Here is a 22,182-nt window from a genome sequence, read left to right as displayed (position 1 = left end):
CATTGCTCCAAACAATTCGTCACTCTCCAGTCTCCAATCCCCTTATATTTCACTAGCAATTTAACATATGCAACCCAACACAGTTCATGTATGTTCATCATCCATATACTTACTAAGCATGTTATTATTACTGCATAGTAATGTCTGAACCTTTACTTAAGAGCTACTGTCATTGACAAAATTACTTTTTATATGGAAGATGTGAGATTTTTTTGTACTTTTTAAACCCATGCAGTTTACTAGTCATTTTACCAGTACCCTAATTGCAAATATTTGAAATATCTTTAATTTACTATGTAAAATAAGTAGCTGGGGCTGATTTTTGACTGTAATAACGTTCCGGCTTAACAAACAGTATGTTTACAGTAACAGGTTTCTCAGCAAGAAAAGTTAAATTTGGCATATTAATGAATAGAAAATGGAAAGCTGCAGGAAAAGTGTTATTAGAAATACTGTAACGCAGTAACACACTGTACATTAATAATTCAAAGTGTTTTCATGAATTCAGCAGTTTTGAGACAAAAGTTGGTATTCAGGGGGTCAATGAGGTGTGAAGCTTTGACATTGGATCTGACTGCATCTCTCTCACAATATGACATGCTGACATGACAGATCCTTCATTTTTGCATTTATTATATTAAAAAAAGCCATCTGAATATCAGCTGATGCTCATTAATATTTTTGAGACTAAGCTGATTACAAAGACCTCACTCGGGTGTTATTTTATTTTTAGACTCTGACTGAATTGTTTTACCGTCGGCATTATCGGAGTGGACTGTGTGCTTATGGGAATGATGTTATGCAAAGAGATTATAAGAGGATACCAGCCACCTGTGCTGTCATGTTGTACAGCAACATGTGCTGACATATGTATTTCTGCAACAATAACACTCTGAAAGAACAACCACGCCAGCAGCCCACCTCTTTTTCTCTTCTTTGCATCATTCAGCACTTTATTTCAATTTACTTTTATAAAAATGTACAATCAAATCAATCCAAAGCAGATGTTTTACAGATTTCCAAAATGAAACAAAAATGAACTTTTCTGTGACATTCATAACTCTGGAAACCATTGTAAACACTGTAAGATAAGCTAAAGTATACTGTTGAGAAGCTTGAACAAGAACTGAGCTGTGAACCAATGAGCAGGTTAAAATATGTAGTAAGGTAGGGATGCAGCATCGTCTTGCTGTGGGGATGTTCAGCAGCAAAGCCATGGTCATGTTTATGTTACTTATTACTTATTTCTGTTACTAAAAATACATCAAAACATATGAGAAAAACAACAGATCAGAGTCTGTGAATATATGGACACTGCAGACCAATACATGATTAATACCCTGACATCCTAAGAGCTCTTCGCCTACATGCATTTTAATATTATTTTATATGGTCAGAGTATTTGCAATAAGAGAAGAATTGATTTGATTTAGGGTCATGTTTCTCAAACAACAAATTATTGTATGTTGTACGATGGATGTGTATACACATGTATACAATTATTAGCTAATTTTGTAAACAAGTCTAAATCTCCTTCAAAATCTAGTTTCAAGTGCAGGTTAGTGATAGTCAAGTTTTATTATTTTGGTTAATATTGTGCTCACATGTTGGATATTCCTAATAAAGTTGTGTTTTATCAAATTGCCACAGGCTAACACAAATGGTTGGTGGTTGGATGATATGCTGTATGGTACCAGCAATGTTTCCTGTATTATATTCTGCCTCACTAAAATTAAGAGGTTTTCACCAGTTGAATGACTCAGACATAATTACCTCCTCTGACCCCAGCAAAAACAGCATTAACAATCTCTCCTCTAGACTGTATACCTCATTTAATAATGTAAAAAAAAAAAAACAACAGGCCCATATCCTAGGTGTTACGTTTGACTCAGAGTTGTCTTTTGATGCTCAGGTGCCTAAAGTGGTGCAGTCCTGAGTTATTTAAGAAAGATTAGGTCATGTCTTTTCTCTGCAGGTTTAGAAAAGGTCATTCCTCTAGACTAGACGACTGCAGCTCACTTAATTCAGGTATCAGCAGGCAAAACATCCAAAGAAGGCAACTTATACAAACTGCTACTGCCAGGCTTGTCATGCTGTTCTTCACTGGTTACCTATGAATATGAATTGATTTTATGCTCTTTTATGCCCAAATCTACAATCTGTCCTATGATCGCTGATTTAGATCCTCTCACAGGCTGGGCCCTCCTAAAAAGCTGTTAAAATATTGACTTGCCCCTAAAGAAGACAGGGTTTTTGCTTTCATGGCCCCTCGGCTGTGGAAGTCTTTGCCAATGGATCTCAAGCAGGCTTTTAATAACAGATTATTATTGTTATTTAAACTAGTTTGTCACTTTTTATAAACTGATATTTACTATTTGTTTTTATTGTAAAGTGATTTATCAGCGGTATCTGAATGCACACAGTCAGAGAGTCACCTTACAGTTCGTCCTTCTTCTGTAATTATATGTCGTCTTTAGTTATTGCCTATGCTCACAAAGTCGAGGGCCAGGTCATACATGAACTAGAGGTTAGTGTGAAACTGCTGGAGGTGGGGGGGTTGAAGATGTGTGTGTGTGTGTGTGTGTGTGTGTGTGTGTGTGTGTGTGTGTGTGTGTGTGTGTGTGTGTGTGTGTGTTCCAGCTCACACACCACACTTGTGCTTCAGCTTGCACAAATCCATCAGGCATTGCAGAGTGAATGAGGCAACCACAGCCCCAGAAGAGGGCGCCAGAGTAAAAGAAAATATCTATGTTAGCTGGTACTGTAGAACCTGGTACTGTAGAAAAAGCACATGAGCTTTTTCATACTGATATAAATGTGGTGGGTTGATTGACAACAATCCAGGCTTCTAGTTAAGAAGTAAATGAAACTTACTGACCTCTGATAGTTTTGCTTCCTCTCATCTTTCAGGCTCATGTGTTGTCACAGGCTTTAAAGAGTATCTCTACACATCCTGAGCTCTCTGGTTTATTTTAAGGGAAAGTTACTCATTGGTTCTGTTGCCTCTAACAAGATTACCAAATCCGTTAACATCCTCTCTCTGTTACTGACTGCAAAAGCAAACAATGGCATAATCTCACTAACTTTGTCCCACTAATCCCTCTGACTCTTTCAGAGCAGGACCCCTGACTCAATTTCCTCTATCTTTAAATAGATAAACTAATCAGCAGCCTCTGCTACTTAAATAAGAGCTGAGTGGAAAATCATAACTATTCATTTGAATGATGCGTTTTTAGAAAGTTAAGTTAGTGCAACAATACATTATTTTGTAACAGGATTCAAATGACTTGAGGATTTTCTTTTTGCAGTTAAAACAAATGTTACTACTTAAGACTGAATTGGTATTCATTTATTAATAATGTACTTATCTACAATTTTAAGTACAATTGTGTATACTTTACTAGAATATTACTATTGCTGCTGCTACATTTTTATCTGACAGCTGTGGCAATAGGCTAATTTACAGATTAAATGTTATCTACAAAAATGGAGAGGTTGTAAAATATGAGACATTGCTAGAGATCAAACTTCCCAACAGTAAGCAAGTGAATTAAATTTAGCTTTACCTCCACTAGCCACAAAATGCCTCTTACACATTAATGCATCAATTAGAAAATCAAATCAAATAAATTGAAGTGTGGTATTGCTACTTCAACTTAAAGTAAAAGCTGATACTTCTTCCATAGCTGTTGTTTAGAGTGTATTATTATTTTTTTGTTCTTATCTGCATGAATAATGTATGAAGTCACTGATCATTTTAAAGATTACTTTTGATAAAAACCCTCCAGTATACACTGTATCTCAGTGAAAATGGACATGTGCCTAAGCAGAAGGTCTGCATGATGTGAATGAAAACTTGACATGGCCGTGCTCTTTTATTGTGGAAAGATCAAGTCAAATTAGACAATTGTTTTTAAGGCTGAAGACTTCTTTTTTTTTTCTTCACATTGTTCCTCTAATCTCATCTGGTGGTGGGCTGGTCGACCAACAGGGACTCTGCTCTGTGGGATGGGGGCTCTCTAACATCCCTGCTTTGCTTTCATTAGTCAGGGCGCGCATCCTCACGCACGCCCCCTCTCTAAACCTGAGCGGTATGCGGTGCGACGACCGCGTTTACATGAACATGTTCCCGTGTGCTTGTATTTTGCCTAAAAACGCATAATGGATTGGGTTATTTAACGGCATGGAGGACTAAAGGACTAGCCTATGGATTGGAGCTCATCGTCGCCAGAGCAAATCTGGGGAGAGTCTGAGAGGTGAGGCGGCATTTGGTCGATTGTGTGCGCGGGGGGGTGGACACCGCAGCGGAAGAATAAAGCGCTCATTGGGTATTTTAACAACAAAAAACGACCCGGGCATATAAATCGTGGTTTGGGCTAATTAAAACCCTGATTTCGGCTATAATGCTGCATTTCTCTTGCATATATATCTTTCAGTCTTTTATCATAAAGCAGTCGCACGGTATAATAAAGGCCTTTTCAACACACAAGACGTGGCTGTATCACATACAGTAGCCATCTGCATGCTTCATGGATCGGTGAATAAAGCTATTGATGCCAGTGGCGATGCACATTTTTGGCTTTGATTGCCACATTGCACCGGACATCTGTAGAAATGCATTTATAATGTGATTTCCTGATGAGATTTATAAATAAATACACGCTTCATTGGTTTATTTTTTTTGGCCTACTTTGCACAAATTTGACATTTGACAAACTACATTGCGATACAATAGCAATAAGGGCCCAGTGTTGTGTGTTTGGGCAATAGGGCCCGGGAGACACTTTGTGTAGCATGCCCAGAAGTGATATATAAGATGAAATTACTTCAGACAGCCAGGTGAGAGCATGACAAAATAATGCATGACTTTCATTAATCAGAAACGTTGCATTCATTCATCACAGCACACGTTATTTATTAAAAACAGTCTAAATTCTGCAAGCACTGTGTCATATTGTATGTAGGTTATTGCATCACCGACTCCCTCCTACATACTGACTTACACCGTGACCATAAATGGTTCATCCCACTGGTATTTCTCCATAGGAAAACAGTATTGAGTTGTGATTATTACACCCTGCCCACCACCAATGATGCAGCATGTAGAGTATTTATCCACCTGGTGAACTTTTAAACCTCTGGCATGCACCAACTGTCTTTACATTTTCTGGACGAGCAGCTGTCAGTGGAATTTACATGGTGGTGGCTGGAAAGAGGAGTGCTAATGCAGCTCTGTCTGAGTAGTAGGCAAAATAGTGGCCGTATAATGCTACTGCTGTTTTATTATAGAGTGCCGGTGAATCACTTGTGAAAATCATCATTGTGTTCTTAGAGAAGAGTTAAACCTGGACGAACGGACCTGGTTGTAGAGCCATGAAGACGTTTCACCTCTCATCCAAGAGGCTGGGGAAACCCAGGTATTAAGTTTTAGTGGGATCCCCATTGTTTCCCCTTGGTTTGTTGGTGTTCCTTTTACCTGGGTTTCCCTAACAGTCAGAATGAGATGAGAGCTGAAAGGTCTACAGTGATCTACAAAAGCACATTCAGTTGCCCCAGATTTACTCTTCTCTAAGAACAATGACCAGGACGACTGAGAACCTTCACGCAATTCAAAGAGTCTGCATGCACTCTAATACTTTTTAAACAAGTCTAGGGAATAAATATTCCATTGATTGCAACTGTACCCTCAGTCATGGTTGGAAAACAACAAATAGATGTACTAAAGGCCGTACTGGCTCTTCCTGTCCCTCCAAATCTCTCCTCTCCCCTGCTGGGACTCCCCGATGACCCCCAATTCCCCACAGAGGTGCAAATGAGATCATGCTGCTATAGTGAAAAGATCTAAGTGGCTTTTTTAATTTCTAGAGGAGCCATCTGCTTTACAGGATTACAAATCTGATTTTGTATGACATTCACAGCTCTAGATGGTTGTGATATATGTTTTTGATTTTGCATTTATTTGATACACTCTCTCGTGTGTATGTGAGTTTGTACGTGTGTGTGTGTGTGTGTGTGTGTGTGTGTGTGTGTGTGTTACCCATGCTGACAATGCCACTTCCTTTGTTTCCCTGGACAGTGCTGTGGAAGAGGAGACTTCATCCAAGAACACAGGTCACATGACAGGTGCAGACTTTTTCATAAAAAGGATCATTCTATTTATAAAAGCATAAACTGATCACATGGTTTGGTAATTGCATGATTTTTTACTAATCTATTGTTTTCTCCTCTGTTTAGATTTGTGTAGCGATGAAACAGACAACTCTCCTCCTCTTCAGCTTCACACACTCAAGGAGTTTGAACAAGTGAGAGCTTTTATTTTGAAATTTCATTGAGCTTGATGTATGTTTATACTTCCTTGTCCTTCAGCATTATAAATAATACAAACATGGCCAATGAAAATATGATCTATAGTGCCATCTTGTGGCTCAATGTCTTCCTTACAAGAAGTAATGAGCTGATTTGGTTTGCTTTGATGCAGTATCCTCACCATGGGATTGAGTAAATCTGAGTGCATGAACTAGAAATTTAAAACTCATTTTAAACTACTGTACAGAAAAAGGAGACCACCTGCAGCTGATGATATGAGATGGAAAACACCCTGAACTCTCCTGGTGGTTTAAGCCTGCCTCTGGCTACAGGATGGCCCACTTTAAGATTTCTCAACAGTCTCTGTTAGGCTATTTTGGTCTGTGGTACTTCACAAAAAGATACAACATCCCTTTTAATGTTTGACAGGAGTGTGTTGTAATGAGCAAGGAGAACATTCCTGACCCAAATTCAAACCCATATACATGACAGTAATCATTTATCCTGCTGAAGTGTTCTGTAAGAAGACACCAGTTCTTTGTGCTTAAACAACCCTTAAAACAAAGTTAAAGAGAAATTATGAAATTGAAAAAAGTACCTGACTAATGAGTAGAAGATTATAAACATATGATTATTTGAGTACAAGAATATCGATACCACTCTCATGTCTGTGCGTGTTGTCTGTTGGTTACCTTAGCTTAACATAAAGACTAGGAACAGGGGGAAACAACTAGCCTGTAAATAGTATGTGTCAGTTACCATTTGTAACCATTGTTGTTGTTACATGTCTGTTTCCATTTTAAGCAAAGAAACAGCATACAGTGTGATACCAAGTGAGTTTGTTTCCAGCCTTGTTTCCAGTCTTTATGCAATGCTAAACTAATCATCTATTAAGTGTTGTAATGTCGATCAGTCAGACAACCAGCTAGTGCAATTTACCCATATATCCTTCTACTTGTTCACCTGTTGTCGATTCTTGTCTTAGGAGCAAACAAAACATACAAAAGTTGTCCAGAACCTACAGTGTTTTTAACTGGTAAATACAGCATACAAGCAACCCCTGTGTATGAGTGTACCTGCAGCATACATGTATGCTCTTTGTAAAACAGTTTACACAGCTGAATAATGTTTAATTGATTCCCAACATACAGCAGTAGCTCAGGCCATAGAGACTTGGCTTGGGGACCCGGAGGGTGGCCGGTTTAAGTCAAATATGGACCAAACTGTTTGCAGGGCTCCAGCATCTTTCTTTCCACATTTGCATGTGAACCACGTGCACATAAACATGTGTGTGTATTTTGGGTTAAAATGCATGGAAAGCTGAGTGAAAAAATAATTTCTCCTCGAGGGATTAAATCAAAAGTATCTCTTCTTCTTCTTCTTCATGCACAGCTTTTGCTGTTCACCAAAACTGTCAATGTTTCAGACACATACCAGATCAGAATAAAAAGTACTATAACTGTCTTTGGAGAAGAAAAAGGCATACTTTGTGAATTCCTCTAGCAAAAAATATTTTAAAAACTCTCAGCGATAGTCTTTTATTGTTATTCTGCTGCTGCTGCTGCTGCTGCTGAGCCCTGTTAAAACAGGAGGTGTCACTAGTCAAGAAAGCTGAAGTTACTTACTGAAAGGCGGCACCCTACTTAAAGCCGGAGTCACTTACACGGCTGCCTGGATGTGTCACTTTTACACCGAAATAAACACATTGCTACACGTACAGCACAGACATACTTATATACATTCACTCCTCTTGGTTTGTCTTTGATGAAGAGCTGAAAAGTGAGTGTGTATGTGTGTGGAGTAAAAAAAAAACCCCACTGTGTGTACATTATGTCATGTCATGACTCCTCTTGGCGCCGATCCTATCTTTGTTCAGAATTATTTAGCAACAGCACGTAATGTGACACTTTAATGGACACACTCACTGAACGCATCAAGAACTAATAATGACGTAACCGCACGTGTTGGTAACATCTCAGTCACTTTATTATTGATGCTCTTTGAGCGGATGTTTGTCATTAAAATTGATTTCAAGGCCGAGGTTGTCACATTTATTATGAGGTCAAAAAGGCTTAGTGGAGCCTGTCCTCCTTTCTGTTTTTCTTTTCTTCCTGTTCACTCATCTCTCTGAGGGACATTCAGGGATTCACCGGTCTGTGAGATTCAGGACACCTCCCTATTAATAGCACCGTGGCTCACAGCTCCCAGGTCTCCTATTTCATCCAGCTTCTTTCCACTCACCTGTCTGCCCTGCTCCCAGTAGTCCATCTGCCTTCCCTCTCCTTCATTTCTGAATATTAGGTTAAATAGTAGGTTAAATCTGAATATTAGGTTAAATATACAACTATCATAGGCCTATGCTTAATTCAGGGTTAGGTGTGGGATGAGTAAAACCGTGAAATAATAGAAGATATCGACTCATCCCCCTCAGTAATATGGTGCTTGCAACAGAAGTAAAAGAAGTCTGGCACTTTTTCATTTCCTTAATTAAAAGATACATTAGCTAGTTGGGTTTTGGGCACAAAAACACCAAAACAACCCCCAAACCTTTTTATTTTATTTTACTAATGACAGTATAAAGAAATGTAAAGTTGTGATGGCTGACATGTTACTGTAGTTAACAGTTCTCGTTTAACATCCAGCAGACAAAAAGCAACATTGGCATACATGCATGTTTCTCGCCACCAAACGACTGTAAATCCAATGTTTACTTTCCTTTTCGCTCTGTTTTGGTCTCTACAAAGTTCTGAGAAACAATTATTATTTTTTTTTTTTATTATATCATTAACTTTATTTACTAGCTAGCTTTAGCTGGTTGCTAACTCTGTCTGTCTGCTGGGCAGGTAGTTTTGTTTTGTTGTGTTTTCTTTTTTGTAATTGTAATGGAGTATTTTTTTTTTACCAAATTAAATACTTCTTTTATCGAATTAATGATTTTGGTGGCGCTAAACATTTTTGACCCAGTTTGAGTTCATAACATGAACATTTATTAGAAAGAAGAGACTAGTTTGATTCTTAGTGCAAACTCCCAAAGTGGAATGTAATTGTATAGAGTCTGCTCTAAACACTTTACTGTTATTCACATGTTTCTTATATTAGTAGTAGTAGTAGTAGAGAGTGTTGTTATAAAATAAATATATGTGCAAAATACCAAAACAAAACAAATATTACTGAGATTTAAAGTCAGTGTGAGTATATAACATTCAGTCTAGTGTGGGCAGAGCTTCAGCTGACTTCTAGATGGGGATCAACCTCCACAGTCAAAAATATATTAAAACAGATAGTGATCAAATTGGACAAATGGCTTTTATGTTAAATACATCTGACAGGAAGTTGACAAAATAAGAAGCAGCCTAACCCCGTCCTCTCTCTTCATGTCCCTGTTTGTTCATTTTGCTGCCCCTGCTTTGCAGAGGCCTGAGGTTTCCCCTCATATCACAACTGCATGTGAGCCGTGAGCCTCTTACCTCCCCCTTGCACCCAACCCCCTCGCCTCTCCTCCCCTTACACCCATCTCCCCTGGCAGTCTGGGATTCCAGGGATGTCTCCTCCTGTAAAATAAGCTCCTGTCCTGTGCCCTAGCACACCAGAACACACCATGGAGCTGACAGGGCTACATCTCTGACTGCCTGGGCTGCAGAGTCGCCCTCTGCACTGCAAACCTATAGACTCTAGTGTGTGTGTGTGTGTGTGTGCGGGTGTGCGTGTGTGTGTGTGAATGTTTTAGTTTTAGCGTGTGTTTGCCCTTGTAGATGTCCCAATGGCCTGCTAGAGGCTGGGATGCCACTTTGTAAATAATCATTTTATTTTGACGTTATGCTCTTTTGGAGAAGGAGGTAGCATGTCTAACGGTTACCAGACTCTAACACGAGGACATGTTTTGACAGTCACTGTCCTTTAATATGGACTCCGTATTCCACCGTGATACGGAGACGTCAAAGAAGACTTTTCATTTCTGACCTGGACATGTCAAACGGTGACGGTGATCTTTGACGGTCATGTCTAACGGTTACCGTACTTTGTCACAGCACCTGAATGACCTGAAGAAGGAGAACTTCAGCCTCAAGCTCCGCATCTACTTCCTAGAGGAGAGGATACAGCAGAAGTACGAGGAGAGCAGTGAAGATGTGTACCGTACGGTGAGTAAGGCATCTGTCATCGAGCGTGAGGGAGTGAATGGAAACCTGAGTGACTGGTGGTGAATGGAACTACAAGTGATGTGGGGAGCTGCTCTTCAGGGGTCAAAGGGTCGTTTCACAGCCACCAAAATAATCAAAACTCATTGAATTTGCTTTGCTGTTGGATGTGACACTGAGTAGGAATTCATTTGTGCCTTTATTAGTCATAATAGGTGGTTGTTATAACGACAGCATACAGCTATGTTAACACGGAAAGTTGCTTTACTGAGCCACTTCCACTGTTTGTTGACCCAGCTGTCACTCTGATCTGGTGGAGGTGATGTGAACTGCCATGTGTTTGTTTTACCAAGTGCCTGTTTTTAGATATGACTGCCATGTGAAGGACTACACATTAACTAGCTCTCTGATACAGTTAATGTATACCCAGGACCTCTGTTTTGCTGTACATTGTGGTCTTATAAATGTGATATTAAGTTAGACCAGTGCACATTTAAGTCTAATATAAAGTCCCAGCCCACCTGTGAACTTACAGTAAAATAGAATCTCAACAATAAACGTTCGATAAAAAATACAATTAAAATCAAAAGTTTATCATGACATCCTGTGTGTGTGAGCCATTAGCAGCGCTGCGTATTGAACCTCATTAGTTTTTATGGTACGTACGTATCAGTAATGATATTCATGTTTCTTTGTTTGTCTTTTATCTATTTATCCAAAATAATACGCTGGATCAGTATTGCTGTCAGCTGGACAATACTAGGAGTAGCTGTTTTTGTCAATGTAATTATGAAATGCTACATTCATCCCTTCAAGGGTCTCTGGTCTTATTTCACCTTATTCATTCATTCAATTATTCATTTATTCCAACAAGTTTCATAAAATGTGGTATATAGATGTGTATCTTGAGCAAAGGTAGGACTGGTATAGGACTGGGTACCTTGAGTTGAGGTATTGGGTTTGCTATTCTGTTTTTATTCAAGAAGGTTAAATCTGGGGCAACTGGCAATTGTTGATCCTAGTTTAGGAGAAATGACCTGGATGACTGAGAACCTTCACTGAAATCATCAAGATAACGTTCTTGTCTGGTAGCTTGTGTTTAGACAAAGTTTAATATTTGAGAACTTTGAATAATTAAAATGATTAAAGTTAAATGAAAAAAGTTGTGTCCCATAAAGTTATAGCCTTGTTGGTGACCTCAGCACTCCTTGATTCTGTTTACATGTTTTATAGTGGATGCGTTTCACAGATGTCTAATTTTTTCCTGGAATAATAAAATGTTAGAGAAACCAGTGTTTAAACTGAATATTTCCACAGACTCTGACCCATGACTTTTATTCTATGATACTAGCTGTGACAGACAAAGACAGCAGCTGATGACCTTTGTGGAGATGTTTACTCCATTAAACCGTTTAGTGCTATTGTTGTAGTGTTGTGTAGGGAACGCTATGTGACTGCATGAGCAGTGCTAAGGTCACAATATGTCTCAGTATTAAAGGTATTAAAAAAGTATTATTTATTCACTCAGCAATGTTGTTGCGTTGTTGCTGTGCTGCTTTAAAAAATGACTGTATGACGGAATAATTTATTGATGTATCAACAGAAAATTGACATAATTTGTGGTTTATTAATGATTTAATGCAGTTATCTTGTTCCAGGTTCTTAAATTGTGGATTCATTTTTTAATCTTTATGTTTCATATTTTTATGTTTTGGACTGTCATTTTAGGCTCTGGGAATTTGTTGCAGGCATTTTTAACAAAGAATCAACTAATTAATCAAAATTGCAATAGACAAATGACAACAATTATGTGTACATTATTATACATGTGTTTATATCTGTATGCCTTTGCACTGTTTCTTTATCAGTGTATTATTTATTGACTTTATACATACACAACACAAACATAAACAGCTGCAAAGAGGTGGTTACTATTTTTATAGGATTATTTACAACATTGTTATTAAAATTTTACAGTGCAGTGCTTTATTTCTAAAACTACTGCAGCTTTTCCCCATTTTCTATTGAACACATATTTCAAACTTAAGTTATAAGAATAAGACTAAGTTTTTAGATCAGCAATATTCCCTGCACTATATCAAACCATTGTCTAATTTAGTGTGTACGTGTCTGTCTGGGTCCGTCTGTATGTGTGTGTGCAAAGTGTGCACCTACAATCAGGTGACTCAGCTGTTGTTTGTGGAGACAAGCCAGCCGACATTTAAAACTCGTCTCTTTCTTCCTCCCTTCATTTTAAATCCCCTCTGATCATCAACAACTCTTCGATATGATTAAAACTAAGTGGCTGGTTCATCCAGCCGAACAAGACCTGAATGTCCTGACACTTATCCTCCACAATTACTGCATACCAGCAGTGACTGAGTAAACTGATTCCACATCATACAGACATCAAACTGGATGTCTAATCCTTGCACTTCACAATCTCTCACTCTGTGTGACTGGGAGTTAATCAGTATAATCGCTTTTTTATTGGAAACTAAATCTTTGTTCCGTAGTTTCTATCTGACCTGAGCTGCTGGTTGCTCCGTTGGCTGAGTATCATGACAGAGTGGCAAAGTTCCCATCCTCTCTCCAAAAGCAATTCAGTGTAATACAGTACAGACTAGGTGTGTTGGTTCTGGGCACATAGTGATCTCTCATAGAGCTTGACAGACTTTATTTATAGAACAGGCTCAAGTACACTGATTTATTCATCACATGTATTCACATGAGCGTATGACACAGCTCATACATGTGCGTGTTTGTGTGGTTGTCTTCACCATATGGTTTGTTATAGTAAAGTATTTGCCAGTTCATTAATACACTGTAAGATGTAGAAATGTATTTGATATCAAATAATGAAAATAATTATATTGAGTATCCTGCACTAAAAAATAGCATGTTTCACTGATTGCATTCAAAGCGATACTACTAGAGCATGTAAATTAAAATTTAATAAGAAATATGACATGCAACATCATCAGTAGATAGAGTCAGTGGTTATACCTGCAGGTGATCAGTCACAGTGTTACAGGTGTGTTTGGTTTATGAGTGGCACTCCTGTCAGTGTTTCAAATTGTAGCTGTCTCCCTCCTCTTGCGCAGCCTGGTTATTAGGGGATCTGTTGCTGAGGGCCGACGGGCCAGCAGGGGCCAGAATAGCAGGTGCACTGTGATGGGTGTCTATATATAGAGCTGTTTTCGAGATGGGAAAATGTCTCTCTTACTGTAAACCCACACACACACACACACACACACACACACACACACACACACAAGAATACCTCTTACTGGAGTGTTACATTATTGATTATTATAGCACTGAAGCAAATCATTCCCCATCATTAGCTATGCAGAGCATGTAGGGGTCATATGTTGCATAACTTCTAGTTGCTGCTGAATTACTTTACTGTATAGTTGAACTCTTAAGAGATGAATTGGTTTAAAACAGAAATAATTGAAATTATTTTCTATGTGTCCCTCAAGAAAAAAAGTGCATACATTTAAGACCTTAAAAACATATTGAACATGAATCTAGTTACAGTATAAGAAGTTCTTGTCAGGTAAAGACAGTCTTCTGTTCACTACACATTCCCTCTTAGATTCATACAGAAAAAGGTTATTAATAAAAGATGCATCTTTTTTCTGCTTCTGCCATCCTCTTTTCTTACTGTTTATTTCAGTTGAGAGTTGTCATAAGGAGAACTAAAATTACATCATCATTTCATACTGGTGTTCCTGAATATTTGTCTATTTCTGATTGGACGTGACTGTGGCGTACAGAATGAATGTGTGCGTGTGGTAACCAGCAGTATGCGTGTGTTGAGCCCTCGTGGCGCCTCTCAGAAATATGTTTATGGGTAGATTTCAGGCTGCACGTGTAACACCGCTCTTTGTGAGTGTAAGGAACATAGAGCTCTCAGACAGGGACAGTGGAAGGTCAACATACTTGAACATGCACGAAGAGACACTATAACATTTCTAAAGCACAGGAAGATAAGCTGCTAAACCAGACAAGAGAGAGTGGACAATCTGTTAAGATGAACATGAGACAGGCTGCAGTGATACTCAGGTGCTAAAAACCAGCGAGAGCAGCTTTCTGATCCGAGTCCAGCAGACAGACTAACAGACAGACATATAAACTATCCTCTCTAAGTCAGAATGGAAAGAATGAGCCCCTCTATTCCCACTGTTTAAATCCTCGGCCCCCTAGCCCAATGTAAGAGCCTTAATTGGCCCTAAAATGTCCCTTATGGACCACAGCAGGTAAACAAACTGTGCAGTTTAGCCTTTGGCCCCCAGGGGTGAGTATCTAAGCTTCCCCGAATTCCCTAGCTCTAAATATACCAGCCATGACAGCACAGTCAGATGTTCTGTACTGATGATACACAACACCCACCAGAACTGATTCACACAGCAGAGACAGAGAGATTAGAGTGTGATGAAGAGATGTGATCACTGAAAGAAGGAGACAAAAATGTGCTCAAAATCTGAGGGACAGAATAACATGACTAGTGAACATATAAGCTATGAAATGTTAAAGTGTTAAAGGTCGGAATCTGTCATTTCTTTTTGATACAGAATCTTTAATTGACCCATACCGATATATGATATAGAAACAGTAGATATATGTTTTTATTACCTGGTTTACATACAGTGTGATACTAAAATAGATCCTTTGTGACAAGCTTTGCTAATAATCACATTTACATGTTTTGGTGCATGCATGAAGTGAAATGTGCGAGACAAGATATCCTAAACAAAATGTTGTTATGCCATAATAATGAAACTTTACATGATTTTTAAAGTTACATAAGTACATGTGAAACTAATTTTAACAATGGCACAGTTGTCCAAGTGTTCAGTGATGATAGTAAACCAGCATGCCTAATACCAGGACACTGAAACCAGCTCAAATTTGCTGTTTCATCCTTATAGATAATTGAAGGTTGGTAATTTACATTAATTGAATTGCTGTCCTATTTTTTAAAGGAATATTACGGATGTTGTCCACCGTCCATTATCAGTGACATTGCAGTATAGTTAAAATGGTCATTCATCTTGTGAGATCTTTTTGCTGACAGTGGAGGTGATGATGTGTGATAATGGCTTGTAATGACGACTGATCTTTCATCTGCTCTCATCTGTCGCAGAACATCGAGCTGAAGGTGGAAGTAGAGAGCTTGAAGCAGGAGCTCCAAGAGAAACAGCAGCTTCTGGATAAAGCTCTGTAAGTACACAAATATTCATCACAATGATTTATCAGTGTGTTAATTACAAACCTTTGCTCAAATAAATGAAGGTCTCTCCAGTTTGTAAGTTTGAATGTTGGTGTCAAAACATTTTCTGGCCCTAATTATGTACATACATTTTACCTCACTGAAAATCAATGACTGTCCTTCAAAGTGTCACGCTGTAAAAGGTCCCCTCTGCTCTTTAACATCACTAATGAATGCCAGACCAGATAACGACAAGGCAGATATCGACTGCATAACAACAACAACAATAAAAACAACAACAACAACAACAACAACAACAATAATAATAACGCGTTGGTTATATTTGAATAATCAACACATAGTGTGTACTGGTGAGCAGATGCGCCTCCATCTATGGGTGTTGGCTCGTGAGTAGTCCCGACTATAGTTGTGATTCTCTACATGGTCCTGTCTTAACTGTGGTAACACCTCATATCTCTAACAGCTCGCATGTCATGCAGCAGCTGATAGAGATAACACACACACACACACACACACACGCACACGCATGGATGCTCACAAACCACGAACGGACGACATGTTACAAAACTCTCATGTAGGATTAGTGCAGACTAGCAGACAGGCTATACAAATGATTGTGTTAAATGTGATGGAGGAGACTTTCCCTTTGTAGTTTGAAAATCATGGATTTTACTACATGCTGGACTTTTAATAGTCATGAGTCTTCTGTTTAAAGAGCTGTTTCAGGTGATTTTATAGAGATTATGTAGAGTTTAGGACAGGACTACCTGAAACTGCTGAAGGAGTTTAGTAGATCACAAATTCAGCGAAGGCAAAGGTGCTCTTTCTGAGTTGTTAGCATGTTGCTGTTTCAGTTCCCACTCCAAATGGCTTACATGTCATAACAGTTGGCACTGCACTATTGCTGAAATGAACAGAGATGCTGCTTAAAGGTCAGGGTTGTTGACCTTTAATAGTTCATTATTGGCCAGCTGTTGGTGCTCTTGGAAGGGATGAATTGGCTCTTATTACTGGTCTCTAATTTCGTTGCCGTACTGTGTCAGCAGAGATGATACTGAAAGTAAAGTGGTTATTGTTACATGATTTTGATACTGCTTTCTTCCTGGTCAACTGTAATGCAGATTTGTAATCTCTACAGTAAATCTTTTTATGATTGCTACAGAATTACATACAGCACATGTTGTCGTAAATGTTAATCTAACTATCAGTGCAGTGGTGGAGTAAAGTGACCATTTCTGCTCCGCTCTCGGGGATTCTTTGTTGTACATATTTTCTGGTTTGGACATCACCCAATTTTTATCGTTGCCAGAATAAAGAAGAGCTCAGTCACAGGAGTGGTTGGCAAACACAACACATCATAAAAATCCATGTAACTTGGATGTATATTTCAAAACACAGAACTCCATATATTTTCTGTATTTGTCACATTGTTAAGCACATTCTTATGTCGACAGACAAAAGATCAGTGAGTTATCTCTCCTCTGACTACTTGCAGAATGACAGGCACTTAAGGGTGAGGTCTTGTCCACTAAACATAAAGGCCATTTGTTCATGAGACAGACATTTGCATTACTCAGACTGGTTCAAAATATCCCAGATATTTGAGCTGTTGCATGTGGTGGACAGAGTTAAAAACGTATGTAGAGACGGTCCAGAACAGGACTCATGGCGACACAGTGGCGTGTGCCATTCTGGGATCAGAAAATTCTGGGGGAGCGCTGTTGACTGTCTAAGTGATAAAGACAGATGCTTGCACAGTTGGAGTCTGAAAGAGAGACAGAAATGCTAACGCCATGAACCGCATGTGGTTGCAGAAAAATGCAAACAGAACATGTGCGAGGCATTTCAAATTAAAGTTTTAAATATTCATGTTTCCGGCATACACAGATTTCACAGTGTGTATCATTTGAGTGCAATACCACAAACACCTCTTCCACTAATCACACATAATTTGCAAAAAGAAAAAAGATCCAAACTGCATCCACTGCTGTATCTACATCAAGCCTTTCACCACTGCGTGAACATCACATCTGCGCAAATACATGTTGCCATTAACCATGACAATAAAAGCCTACACCATGGGTGGGGCAGCTTACTAAATCTCAACTATAAGTGGATGGGTGTTGGGTATCCCATGAGCATCGTAACAGACAGGAAAGTGATGACATCATATCGATTCTTGGCTCTCACTGCTGTCTCCATCATGTTCTAAAGCTGACCCCTCTGACTACATTTGTGTGTGCGTATGAACTCTAACTCTGACTTGTCTTTTTTCCCCCCTGGTGAACAGCACAACAGCGGAGAGTTTAACCAATCACAATGAGGCAGAGCTGCAGAGACGGTGTCAGGAGAGACAGCAGGAAATTGATCACATGCAGCAAGTGCTTGAGACCAAGATTCAGCTCCTGCAGGAAGTACGTCCGCTCACACCTTTAGAGTAGTTGAACCTGACACAAAGGTGCATCAGGTTTGCAAATCGTAACTGTTGTATGTGTGTGTGTACTTCCAGGAGGCCCAGCTAGCACGCAGTGAGGCTGAGAGGATGGCCTCGCTGGCTGGATCACATTCCCATGCCTCCCTCCTCTCCTTGGACACCCCAATGGAGGACATCCCAGAGGACGAGAGGCCTCCTAGCATCCTGTCCCCTTCCAACACCACCAAAGACAGGTGCAAAACACTAAGACATCTTTTCAAATGCCATCAACCAAATCAAATCCACATCTCTGTCTAACTGACTGACTCTGTCCGTGTTCAGGTTAATAGAGGAGCTGACTAAAGAGCTTCACTCCAAGGATGCCCTCATCATAGAGCTGAACGGAGAGAAGACGACTCTCACACTGAGGGTGGGAGAGCTGGAGGGACAGGTTCAGGAGTTGTCTTCATCTCTGCTGCAGAAGGACAAGGATGTGGAGGTTAAAGCACATTTTATTTCTGTTTTTAATGACACTTAAATTCCTCTTGGGTGGCATCATCTGCAGCTGAGTCTTAGCAAATGGACACACAAACTTTACAATATTGTTTCTCTAACCCTTCAGGAAATGTGTTTGTATAAGCTAGTTATCCCTTGTATATATGTGCAGTGTGTGTCAGTCAAACCATGCACAATTTATACGAGCCTTCTAATATAGCTGCATACCTCCGGACCACCATGTCTCCTCTGGTCAGACTTCTATTCCAGAAGGAGGCTCCTGAAGCAGCATGTGTGACATTCCTAAACCTCATTTCAGCTATTCATGTAGGTCACAAGCTATTTTCACACACAAACTACAACTTAAACAAACACACACACTGCAGGTGCACATGTAGGCAAGTACTGGCACACTTGTACACCCCTATGAGGCTTGATGCCACATGATATTTCTGTTATTTGTTCCCTTTCCCATTTCTGTATGTTTCCTTAATCTTAAACATGTATGAATCATTAGATTAGTACATACAGTAGCTTTACAGTCTGTCTCCTCTATTACAGTTTTATCAAGAGGAACTTGGTCAAGAGAGGCTGCGCATTGAACAGGAGATGCAGGTATGTGTGCTCTGTATTTTTGGCATTTAGAACAGCATTGGTTCATCAGCCCTTATGTGTTATTATCAAGTTCTCCACTAAGTGTCAGAACAGCATCATAGTTCTCATTGTTTAACGTCAGACAGATTCTGCCTCCTTATGGAGAAGTGATAACAGCATTTTCATACAAGCGCTGACAGCTGTAGATAATTTGTTTGTTGATTACAAGTTGTTTTGAATGAATCACCTCTAGTATTTAATGTGTGTGGATATTAGGAAATTAGTCATGTGACCAGTATGCTTTCATTCCCTGTAAATTTGAGATCAAAGTTTTAACTAAGTTTTGCCACTGAAAAAGGTGCACTACTCAAAATGTTACCAAAAAGTCTCTGCAGGATGGTTTGTGCACAAATAAACATAATAAAATCAATACAATTACTCTCTGTAATACAAGAACAGAAGCATCATTATAGCATAGCTGAAAGAACTAACTGTTAACAACGTCAGTAAGAAAAACATCCTGAAACATCCTTTGGCTTTGTGCCATCATTTGCCATCAAGTCATCAAGGGTGGCTTATTTCAGTCTGAGTGGCAGATGATACAGATATGTGTTGATGAACAAACAGAGACGTGACACAAAAAGATTATTCTAATACCACAGTGTCATGTGAGGCTTCTAGCGAAAGTACAGTTCATCTTACGGAGGATTTATCTCTTCACGAGAAGAGCCAGAAACTCATTACACTTACAGGATTTAGCTGAATGGACATCCCCAAGGACACATTTCTCCCCTGATATATAATTAAGTTACAAATGGAGAGGGACCATCACCTTGATGTCAGCTCCCTCTAGCCACAGAGATTCTATACCACTGTAGTTCATTGCGTAGGTCTATAAATTAATAATCATAACCTGCATAGCTATCTTTTTTCCTAATTTTGTTGGTGTTGAGCATTGCTGCTTCATGACATTTGACTAGAGCCTGAATGCATCACAGTATTTGTTGTTGTTGGGGGAGTTTCTGACAAGGTACCTGTGCAGGCGTTTTAACTTGTAAATAAGTTGTGGCTGAATGATGCAAATGTACACGCCAGGTTCAGATTTCACACGGGAGGAACATTTACTGAAAAAGCTACTTTGCAAAGCTAGAGTAGGTTGTTTAATGGTGGACAACTAATGTATGTGCAGAAAATGTAGTCACTAAGGAACAGTGATCTAGTGCAGTTTACATATGATGCAACATTTTGTGTTCAACTGCGGATTCTTGGGTTGGTGCAGAGCAAATTTGAAACTTCCCTTAAATTTCACAAACTTAAGGGAAGTGACAGTTGCTTGTTGATGGTGCACACATTTGCACAAGAATGTATGTGAGGCAGCAGAATTAAAAACAAAATAATAAATGACAATTATTCCATAAAATATATTTTGCATTGCATTGAAACCATTGCAGGTAAAATATGGCTAAAACAAAAATAGTTTGCCATATTTTTTAGGTTTTAATGACATTCGTGTAATCATGTACTATAAATTATTCTAAATGTGTGCTTCAGTTATGCTTTTTAGTAATTTAAGTTCAGCTCTGCAGCTGCATTTGCATTTTAGATCAAAAGAGATCACATAAGGGTCAGTGAAACTTAGTGTGTGTGTGTGTGTGTGTGTGTGTGTGTGTGTGTGTGTGTACACATTCCTGTGAGGTGCCTTCTTTCACATGTGCGTGTGTTCATGCAGGCATCTTGCTGGTTAGCAGTTTAGCGGGTCTGGTTTCAGACAGGTTGTCGATAGGTCAGGTTGACCTCTGAGCGCTGAGCGACCCCCCTGCACTGATATCAAGTTGTGTTGTTTCAGACAACCGCCATAAGAGCTCTTAATTAGTTCCCCAGACACCACAGTGGTTTAGATCAAATCTATGTCTGGAGAGAGAGGAGATGACAGGAAAGAAACATCATATGAAACCTCTTAGCACAATCGTTTCCAGGGTTTCCTTCTCAAGAATCATTTGTATTAACTGGCACACTGTAATCAGCTTTTGCATGTCTTTAGGAAAATTCACAAAACATCTGATAAAAAAGAAGACATATCATATGTCCAGATTTATTCTTTAGCTCCTCTTTCTTCTTCTCTTCTTTCCCACATGTCTGCGGCCAACATGTGATTTTTTAAATGATGAAATGATCTTTTCAAAGTATCGGCAATCAAGGACCTTGAAGTAAACACGAGGTCCCACAACCCTGATGTATTCTGTCCCGAAGCAATAGACTTACTTTGAGGATTTTTCACTTCATATCTGCATGGAAGTCGCAGCGTGACAGCATGACCATCTGTTTGTGCGCCCTGGGGGAAACAAAAATTGTGGCCACTGCAGAGACGAACTTGCAGAGTAAATTGCACGAGAATGCCCTGGTTGTTTGACCGTCACAGTCAAACCATTGTTGAAATATCTGCACCACAGCAACAGGATATACAAACAATGCTTGTCTTAGTTACACAGGTCTGATGAGGGCCTTATTAAAATACCAAAACCACCACATCATTATAAATATATTATTACAACAGCATCTAATACGTTCAATGATAGGCTAGCAAGTCAGGAAGTCAACTTGGTGAGCTTTAGTAAACATGTAAAAAGTATTTTTAATGACAAACGTTTATAGTCAAATGAGTAATTCAGCTGATCTGAATTATTTAATAGACAGCACAGTTTTACATTTATATATAAACATTATTCATTGATTATTTAATGGTAATCTGTCGAGCATTGACTCTGTTATACTGACAGAAACATGATGATGACCTTAGGCGATCTTTCCCTCACCAAACAGTAGCTATATTTAACTGCTGCACATAATATGTGCTGTCTTGATAACCGGTTTTATTGCTAACTGATCATTATGGGTGTAGTTTACTCTGGAGAAATACTAATGAATGACCAAATGTAAGGACCTGGATACACAAATAGAAATAGAACAGAACATGCAAATTATTCATTGTATTGGTCTGT

General features: G+C 39.1%; 1 protein-coding gene across 1 annotated transcript in view; it reads left to right on the top strand.

Annotated features, from left to right (window-relative positions):
• Positions 1 to 4,088: 4,088 nt before the first annotated feature.
• The window catches only part of LOC104924835 (myomegalin), a 42,678-nt gene continuing 24,584 nt past the window's right edge, over positions 4,089 to 22,182 (top strand). Inside the window, exons 1-9 of the mRNA XM_027285014.1 lie at positions 4,089 to 4,256; positions 6,077 to 6,123; positions 6,235 to 6,302; positions 10,335 to 10,445; positions 15,595 to 15,671; positions 17,972 to 18,095; positions 18,191 to 18,348; positions 18,437 to 18,593; positions 19,151 to 19,204. Of these exons, the coding sequence (XP_027140815.1) occupies positions 4,207 to 4,256; positions 6,077 to 6,123; positions 6,235 to 6,302; positions 10,335 to 10,445; positions 15,595 to 15,671; positions 17,972 to 18,095; positions 18,191 to 18,348; positions 18,437 to 18,593; positions 19,151 to 19,204 (846 nt within the window). The 5' untranslated portion in view covers positions 4,089 to 4,206. The remainder of the gene's footprint in view (positions 4,257 to 6,076; positions 6,124 to 6,234; positions 6,303 to 10,334; positions 10,446 to 15,594; positions 15,672 to 17,971; positions 18,096 to 18,190; positions 18,349 to 18,436; positions 18,594 to 19,150; positions 19,205 to 22,182) is intronic.

The sequence above is a fragment of the Larimichthys crocea genome, chromosome XII (genome assembly GCF_000972845.2).
Source record: "Larimichthys crocea isolate SSNF chromosome XII, L_crocea_2.0, whole genome shotgun sequence".
Lineage (NCBI taxonomy): Eukaryota > Metazoa > Chordata > Actinopteri > Sciaenidae > Larimichthys > Larimichthys crocea.
This window is presented reverse-complemented; position numbering and strand designations above follow the sequence as displayed.